At 64.7% G+C, this 7,712-nt stretch overlaps 4 protein-coding genes across 4 annotated transcripts; 1 reads left to right on the top strand and 3 right to left on the bottom strand.

The window, feature by feature from the left end:
- Positions 1 to 91: 91 nt before the first annotated feature.
- Positions 92 to 2,717, top strand: AMSG_03562 (uncharacterized protein; the record flags this gene model as incomplete). Its single annotated transcript, XM_013904455.1, has 2 exons — positions 92 to 601; positions 631 to 2,717. Exons 1-2 carry the CDS (start codon positions 166 to 168, stop codon positions 2,715 to 2,717), a joined length of 2,523 nt encoding a protein of 840 aa, XP_013759909.1. The 5' UTR covers positions 92 to 165.
- AMSG_03563 (uncharacterized protein) lies at positions 2,689 to 3,430 on the bottom strand. Its single transcript, XM_013904456.1, has 2 exons — positions 3,298 to 3,430; positions 2,689 to 3,059 (listed from the first exon to the last, which is right to left on the bottom strand). The coding sequence occupies exons 1-2, from the start codon at positions 3,411 to 3,413 to the stop codon at positions 2,855 to 2,857; spliced, it is 321 nt and encodes a 106-aa protein (XP_013759910.1). The 5' UTR covers positions 3,414 to 3,430; the 3' UTR covers positions 2,689 to 2,854.
- Positions 3,431 to 3,733: 303 nt separating this feature from the next.
- AMSG_03564 (uncharacterized protein) lies at positions 3,734 to 5,475 on the bottom strand (the record flags this gene model as incomplete). The annotated part of the gene is made up of 2 exons (XM_013904457.1): positions 3,734 to 5,238; positions 5,410 to 5,475. 2 exons carry the CDS (start codon positions 5,473 to 5,475, stop codon positions 3,784 to 3,786), a joined length of 1,521 nt encoding a protein of 506 aa, XP_013759911.1. The 3' UTR covers positions 3,734 to 3,783.
- Positions 5,476 to 5,506: 31 nt separating this feature from the next.
- AMSG_03565 (uncharacterized protein) lies at positions 5,507 to 6,807 on the bottom strand. The gene is made up of 2 exons (XM_013904458.1): positions 6,716 to 6,807; positions 5,507 to 6,509 (listed from the first exon to the last, which is right to left on the bottom strand). The coding sequence occupies exon 2, from the start codon at positions 6,235 to 6,237 to the stop codon at positions 5,833 to 5,835; it is 405 nt and encodes a 134-aa protein (XP_013759912.1). The 5' UTR covers positions 6,238 to 6,509; positions 6,716 to 6,807; the 3' UTR covers positions 5,507 to 5,832.
- Between the last annotated feature and the right edge of the window lie 905 nt (positions 6,808 to 7,712).

The raw sequence follows: 7,712 nt of genomic DNA on the forward strand, positions 1-7,712 counted from the left end.
AAGGCACTTCTCGTTCGCGCCCACTTTGGAGAGCAGCGAGGACAGACGAGGTTCCACAGCCTACCACCGCCCCCACTCCCCCCCCCCCCCCCATACCCATTCCGAGACTTGAGAGCAAAGTGCCCGAGAGCGCGTGTTGACCACGGACTCGAGGAGAGTTTGAGTATGTACACCACCTCGTCAGAGGCCGCCTATGGCCCGCGGTCGCCCCGCCATGGTCCGTCTCAGGCGCCAGCCGGACGCGGGGGCGGCGCCGCCCTCACCGTCCTCGACACGCAGCTGGCAGAGCTCGACGCCCAAGCTGTCACTACCGGCCTCAACCAAGCCCAGATTGCCCGGAGAGACGCCCTTCTCTCGCGACGAAACGCCCTGCTCGGTAACGGCAACGGAGGCCCGCCCGCCCAGCCGCAGCCACAGCCGTCCCGCCAGCTCGTTTACCCGCCGCGCCTCAACGAGCCGCCGCCTGAGCCAGACAACTATGGCCCCGGTCAGGGCCCAGGCCCAGGCCCAGGCTACGATCAGGGGCCCGGGTATGCGCCCGGCCAGGCTACGATCAAGGGCCCGGGTATGCGCCCGGCCCAGGCTACGATCAAGGGCCCGGGTATGCGCCCGGCCCAGGCTACGATCAAGGGTCCGGGTATAGGCCCGGACCGGGCTACGACCAGGGACCAGGCTACGACAAGGGATACGGCCCGCCCGGCGGCGTAGACCCCGCCCGCAATGACATGCTGCGCCGGCAGATGGAGTTTGCTAGGCAGATGCAGAGCGAGCTGGACCAGAACGAAGGTATGGCACGTGCGCCGACGCCGGTCTACCTCGAGTCAGCCAAGTCTGACGCCGAACTCGCAAAGAAGCGCGCGTATCGTGCAGAGCTGGAGGCACAGATCCGCGAGCGTGCAGAGCGCGAGCGCCGCGAACGGGAAGCCGAGCGGCTTGCCGGCATCCGTGCCGCCAACTCGTGGCACGGGCAGGGCCAGCTCGATGACCACGATCGAAGCAACCACCGTGAGGCCGAGCGTCGCCACCTCGCTGAGCTGGAGCAGCAAGCTGCTGAGCGCCGTGCCCGCCTCGCAGCCGAGCGCCGCGCCGATGAAATGGAGGACCGCATGCTCCGCGCCCAGGCGGAGAAGCCGCAAGCTGTCGTCGCGCCGGCGCCGGACCTGCCGTTCTTTGCCGGTGTTGACGACGCCGACGCCAAGCGTCGCCGCGCGCACGAGGAGCACCAGCGTGCCCTTCTTATGCAGATCGAGGAGAAAAAGGCTCGCGAGGCGGCCGAGAAAGAGCGTCTCAAGCACGAGGAGGAGGCGCAGATGCGCAAAATCGAAGAGGAGCGTCGCCGCCAGCAGGAAGCTGACGAGGCCGAGGCGCGCCGCCAGGCCCAGCTCCGCGAAGAAGCCCAGGCTCAAGCCGAAGCCGCCGCCCGCCGCCGCGAGGAGGAAAAGGCCCGCGATGAAGCTCGCGCCGCTGAAGAAGCCCGTCGCGACGCCGACGAACGTGAGCGCGCCGAGGAAGCCCGCCGTCGCGACGCCGAGGACGAGCGCGAGCGCGAGCGCGAGCGCGAGCGCAAGCGCGAGGCTGCTGAAGAAGCTCGCCGCCATGACGCCGAAGAGCGGGAGAGGGCCGAGCGCGCTGAGCGCGAGGCCACCGCCCCGCTGCGCGACGACGATAGCCACGAACGCATGCAGGCCCGCCGTCGGATGGACGCCGAGGTCGCTCGCGCACAGGCCGAGGCTGAGGCTGCCGAGCGCGCCGCCGAGCATCGCCGCTTCTCGCCGCAAGGCTCGTCGGTCCCGGACAACTACGATGACAACGACGAGTACATTGACCGCCACCCGCCGGTCCACCACGACCCGGCGCATCTCCACCGCCGCCACGCGTCGCACTCGTATCGGCGTGAGGTCCACTATGCCATGCCGTCACCGCCTGCCCCGGTCTCGATGCCCATGATGCCCGACCCCAACATCGAGCGGCTTCTGCGCGAGAACGCGGTGACTCAGGAGCGGATGCGCCATCAAGAGGCCATCCTCGCCCGCCTCGAGCAGAAGCTCGAGACCGTCTCCGACCGCTACGAAGACGCTCAGGAAGAGCTTGCCCGCCTCCGCTTTGACGCCGCCCGCGCCGTCTCAGAGTCAACCAACAAGACCGCAAACAAGGACGGCGTCGGCGGCGTCAACGCCGAGCGTGGCCGCATTCTTGCCGAGTTTGCCAACATCCGCCGCGACATGGGCTCTCGTGCCGAGTGGGAGGACGAGGTCGACCAGTACACCGAGTCGGACCTCGCTGTCAAGCAACGGATCATCCTCCGCTGCCAGAAAGAAGAGCTGCTCCGACTCCGGAACAAAACCCGCGAAGCTGGAAGTCACCGCGCCGTCAGCGGCACCTATCCCGTCGACCCGCCGGTCACCGAGTCGCTCATCTCTGAGTCGACCTGGGTCCCGCTCGAGGGCGGGTCGGCAACTCCGTTGGTTCGTAACCAAACAGTGCCACCGGCCACCACTGTCGTTCCGCTGCGATATGCGCGCGGCGTCTCGTCGCCTGACACGCCCGTCACGCCCGCCGGATCGTCGACACGGACCCAGACCGTGGCCTTTGCTGTCGGCAGCCATGAGACCGTTGACATCGACGAGATCTACCGCCGCAACCAGCAGCGCCTGCGCCGCCTCGAGCAGCTAGAGAGTGAGATGGCGCTCGAAGGCGAGAGTGTGTATTACATGTGAACTGTGAGCTGAGCCCGGGGTGCTGAGTCCGGGGTGCTGAGCCCTGCCGCTGACGTTGCCAGCAGCCGCTGTTGCTGAAGATGCCGCCCGAGTAGGCCGGATTGACCTGCCCACCTGAGAGCGAAGCGTTCCAGCTCTTAGGCCGCAGCCTCGACCTGGAGCTTGGCCACGATGTCGTCGACAGAGAGACCGCGGACATCAAGCTCAATCGGGCTCTTGTCAGTGTCGATCGGGTGCAGCACTAGCCGTGAGGTGGCCGACGGATCGGCTTCGCGAGTCCGGGCGACCGACAGCTGCGGGTTGTGAAAGCGGACGACGGGAACGAGGTTCTGGGCAAACTTGCTACTCCCCCCCCCACACACACACCGGCCACCACCAGTCCAAGACCGTCCGCACATACATGCCCAATCCATCCGTCCTTGTTGCGTAAGTGGAACTGCGCCCCATCCCCCCTCCCTCCCCCTCCCTCTCTCCCCCTCCCACCACCGGCGGATGGCGGCGGATCGCGTCGGCGAGGCACACGCCAACGCCAAGGTCGGTCTGGCAAAAGCTCGCTCTGGTGGCTGACTAGCTCACATACCGTGCGCCAGTATGCTCGGGTCCAACCTTGCCATGGACAATCTCCAGCTTGCGGAAGGCCTGCAGCGGAATGCGTGGGCCTGTCTGCAGTGCGTGGATGAGGCGGGTGGCGGCCATGGCGTGCGTGCCGGAAAGAGAGGTCGGTCGTGTCTTCCAGCCGGCCAACGATTCGCCCGAAACGTCCACCCCGTCAAAAGGCGCGCACTCGCCGGCAGAGAGCTATGACGATGCCGTGACGTTGCGCCCGCGCGCCCGTGCCGCACGCGCCTGTGGCACTACCCTCGGCGCACAGGCTGTGACTACTTGCTTACGCCACACATGATCCGGATGTGACAGCATGCTCTAGTCGCCATCGGCTGCTCGCCGCGACGCGCTTCGTCTCGCGCGACGCTGCGGCAGGTAGGTTCCTCAACTCTAGCCCGCCCAGCTCCCACTTCACACGGATGGTGTACTCGGACTGCAGGCTACTATGGACAACGAAACGAGATCAAAAGTCGTCGTCGTCGTCGGCGCCGAGGAGCTGAGCAACGACCTCGTGGTCGAGGAGGACGACGACCTCGTCGCCCGACGACTGCGAACGAATGGCGATCATGCCATGCTCAACAAACTCGCGGAGCTGGGCCCGAAGTGAGCGCTCGTCCGAGGTGAGGAACGAAGACTGGGCCTCGGCAAGAAGATTTGCGAGCGAGATGCCCTTGCGGGTCCGCGGCCCGCCGCCGGCCACCGACTCGAGGACAAGGTCAAAAACAGCGCGCGAGTTGGGCGTGACCGAGGCCAGGATGCGCCGCACGCCCTCGATGGTGACGACGCCGCCGGCAAGCGCCTTGGTCTGGATTTCGGCCGACGGCACGATCGACGGCGCGTACGTCGGGGCGTGGATGTAGGCCCAAGCGAGGACGTCGGCCCGCTCCGAGCCCCAGAGAACCGGTCCGGACATGTGATCGAGGGTGGCGATGAGCGAGACGCCGCGCAGCTCGGCGAGGCCGCAGATGAGGCCCTGCGCCGCCTGGCCCTGCAACGACTTGGCGTCGATACCAAGGACCACGAGACGGAGCTTAGACGGCCCACGGCGGAGGCACTTGCGGACAATGTCGACACCCTTGGCGACTCGGACCCTTGTCACCACGCCAAAGACCTCCTCGAGGATGCACCCAAGCACCCCCGACGCCGAGGTCTGCGACGAGGCGCCGTTGATGACGACAGTGGGGACAGGCGTCTCGCCCGCAGCAGCCTCTTCGGCCGCCAGCCACGACGCAAAGCGCAGCGCGAGCTCGGATCGCGAGCCGAGGCCGTAGAGACACAAGTTGTTCTCAGCGAGCAGCATGCGCCAATACGGGTAGTCGGGGGTGTACGCCGCCATGAGCGAGCGGGCGACCGCCCCGGGATCGTTGTCCAGCAGTGGGAGGTGCGCTCGGGTCTTCTCGATGAGGCCGGCCATGGCCTTGGCCCGTGTGGCGGTGAGGAACGAGACCTTGACCGGCGCAAGCCACTCGGTCGACTTGTTCGGCATCCGCCCGGGCTTGGTCTTGGGCTTGGAGCGGAAGGACGGAAAGTGCGACTCAAAGTAGCACGCATTCGGCGGCGGGAGCGGGAGCTCGGTCAACCCGTTGTCAGCCAAGCCGACATCCATCGCCACTCCGGGCACATCGTCGCCGAGCGATCGGACAACGCTCCCGCCGAGGCTGCGCTGAGGGAGAACCAGCGGAGCCGCTCCCTCGGCTGCCGCTGCTGCTGCTGCCTCTTCTGTCGTCTGCGAGCCTTCCACCGCTCGAGCACCTGCTCCACCAGGTGCAGACCCGTCATCAGCCACAGCGACCGACGGGAGCAAGGTGCGCGCCCGGGTGGGTAGGACCGGCGCCGGCTGCGGCTCCTCGGGCTGCAGCGAGGTGACATACTCCTCGGGCGGGAGGTAGAGCGCCGACTCGGCCGAGGGCCGACCAGCCTCTCCTCCTTCATCCCCACCGCGACTGTCTCCTTCTCCCTCTTGTCCAGCTTCTTCAGTGACTACCTCCATGGCCACAGGCCCGGGTGCCGGCTCCAGCCACCTTGTCCCGTCCTCGGTCTGCCAGCCGAGTGCAAGCCGACGAGGCGGATACAGTGCATGCCGAGGTACTGTCGACGCAATGAGGACAGGCACGTCCACGTCGTTGTATGCCCGGATCTCTACTCCAGTGGCCATGGGGAGGTGAGGGGGGGGGGGGGGGAGGGGAGGGGAGGGGAGGGAGGAGTTCAATACTGATACGGCTCAACAGGGTACTCGATGACCTTGCGCTTCGACTTGGACTTTGTCTTGCTCTTGTCCTTGCTCTTGACCCTGTCCTTGTCATTGTCCTTGTCCTTCGACTTGGTCTTGGACCTCGCCTTGGACCTGGCCTTGGCCTTGGCCTTGATCTTATCCTTGGACTTGGCCTTGGCCTTGATCTTATCCTTAGACTTGCGACGAACGAGTTGATTGTTGTCGGCAGTGCCGGGAGGAGCTGACGAGGTCTCAGCGTCGGCTACGAGCGCGGGCGGCGGCGACGGAGCCAATGGCGCGTCATTGGGATCGAGAATGGTGGCCTCGCGCCAGGCGAGCTTGAGGCCAGTCAATCGCTTGGACGAGTTGACGGCCATACCGACGTACAGCTCGCCCCAAAGTGCTCGTAGACCCGGCGGGCGACCTTGGACCACAGCGATTTAGAGGTGTGCTTAGAGACACCGTGCAGGTAGCCGGCGGCGCCCGGAGCGCGCGAGAGGACCTCGGCGACACCGGCCACAAACCTGAACGCAGTCTCAAAGTCCCCAGCAACACCACCGCATCCAACATCACGATCATGGCACTGGCAGAGGCCCTTGCGCATGATGACTCTGTGAAACGAATGCGTCTCGAACGGGAGCGCGCGCTGGTTGTCGACCTTGCGCAGCACAATGGTGTTCGGCACACCAGCAGCAAGCTCAGCATCGCTCGGCAGCACCTCGCGCTTCTCTATTCCAGCCTCGTCGTCACCTAAGATGGCATCCAGGTTTGGATCGTCACGCGAGACCTGCGCCAGCTGCCGCCCATCGATCCGCGACGAGTACCGCAGGTCCGCCTGGACAATAGAGAGACCGCGCGGAAGAAAAAGTCGACCGCAGCCCCCTTGCGCTTCTTCTCGGGGCCGAACGAGCCGTACGAGATGAGCAGGACCCGTACGTGGTCCAGCGTCTCGCCCATCGACCTCTGCTGGTAGTTGACTGTGGGTCATGCCGTGCCCGTGCCCGCCACCAAGCCCATACCCGTGCCCGTGCCCGCCACCAAGCCCATGCCCGACACAACGCCCGTGCCCGTTACCGTCATGGCCGTCGCCATCGCATGCTTCCATATGAGTACCACCGTCTATGACCCCTCCCTCCCTCCTTCCCTCCCTCCCTCCCTCGTCCCTCCTCCCACCTTGGCGTACTGTTGGCGAAGAACTCCTTGTACTCAGTCTTGGACAGCACGCCATACCCCCTCATGGTCCACTCACTCGCCTGCTCCACTCTTAGGGAGAGGCGAGTCGAGTACCCTCCCCCTCCCCTTCCCCTTCCCCTGCTTGGCCTTGAACTAGGAACATCAGCACAGGTCGTGCAGCCGCCACCAGCTGGCACATCAGCCACAGAGACAGGCCCATGCCCAAGCCCATCACTCCAGACACACACACACACCCTTTCCCCCCCCTCCCCAAAGACGCCCAAACAGTCATCAAAGGGCCGCTCTCCATATCCATCATCTCTCTCGCTCTCTCTCTTTCTCTTCCCTATCCCTCCACGATGCCTCAAAACCACAACTGTAGACATCGCCATCACCATCACCACTGCCATCACCATCACCATCACCACTGCCATCACCATCACCATCACCACTGCCATCACCATCACCATCACCACTGCCATCACCATCACCATCACCACTGCCATCACCATTACCACCATCACCATCACCACCACCACTGCCATCACCATCACCATCACCATCACCACCATCATCACCATCACCATCACCACCATCATCACCATCACCATCACCATCACCATCACCATCACCATCACCATCACCATCACCATCAATAACCATCACCATCACCATCACCATCACCATCACCATCACCATCACCATCAATAACCATCACCATCACCATCACGATCACGATCACCATCACCATCGCCATCAATAACCATCAGAGCACCATCACCATCACCATCACCATCAGCATCACCATCGATAACCATCACCCTCACCATCGCCATCACCATCACCATCAGCAGCGCCATCGCCATCACCATCGCATCAGCATCGCCATCGGCATGGCATGACCATCACCATCACATGACCATCACCGTCACCATTAGCAGTGAACAGAAGAAAACGATGGCCAGGCCGATTGCCCTCGGCCACCGCGAGAACAGCCGAGTGGAATC

Source organism: Thecamonas trahens (assembly GCF_000142905.1).
Source record: "Thecamonas trahens ATCC 50062 unplaced genomic scaffold supercont1.13, whole genome shotgun sequence".
NCBI classification, from domain to species: domain Eukaryota; order Apusomonadida; family Apusomonadidae; genus Thecamonas; species Thecamonas trahens.

What these genes read in the sequence shown, in the direction of transcription:
- AMSG_03565 (XM_013904458.1), bottom strand. Translation starts at nt 6,237, where the DNA reads ATGCTGAGCTTGCTGCTGGTGTGCCGAACACCATTGTGCTGCGCAAGG.
- AMSG_03563 (XM_013904456.1), bottom strand. Translation starts at nt 3,413, where the DNA reads ATGGCCGCCACCCGCCTCATCCACGCACTGCAGACAGGCCCACGCATT. An exon ending in CCCGAGCATACTGGCGCACG is followed by an intron (nt 3,060 to 3,297) that starts GTATGTGAGCTA and finishes GGGGGGGAGTAG; the next exon opens with CAAGTTTGCCCAGAACCTCG.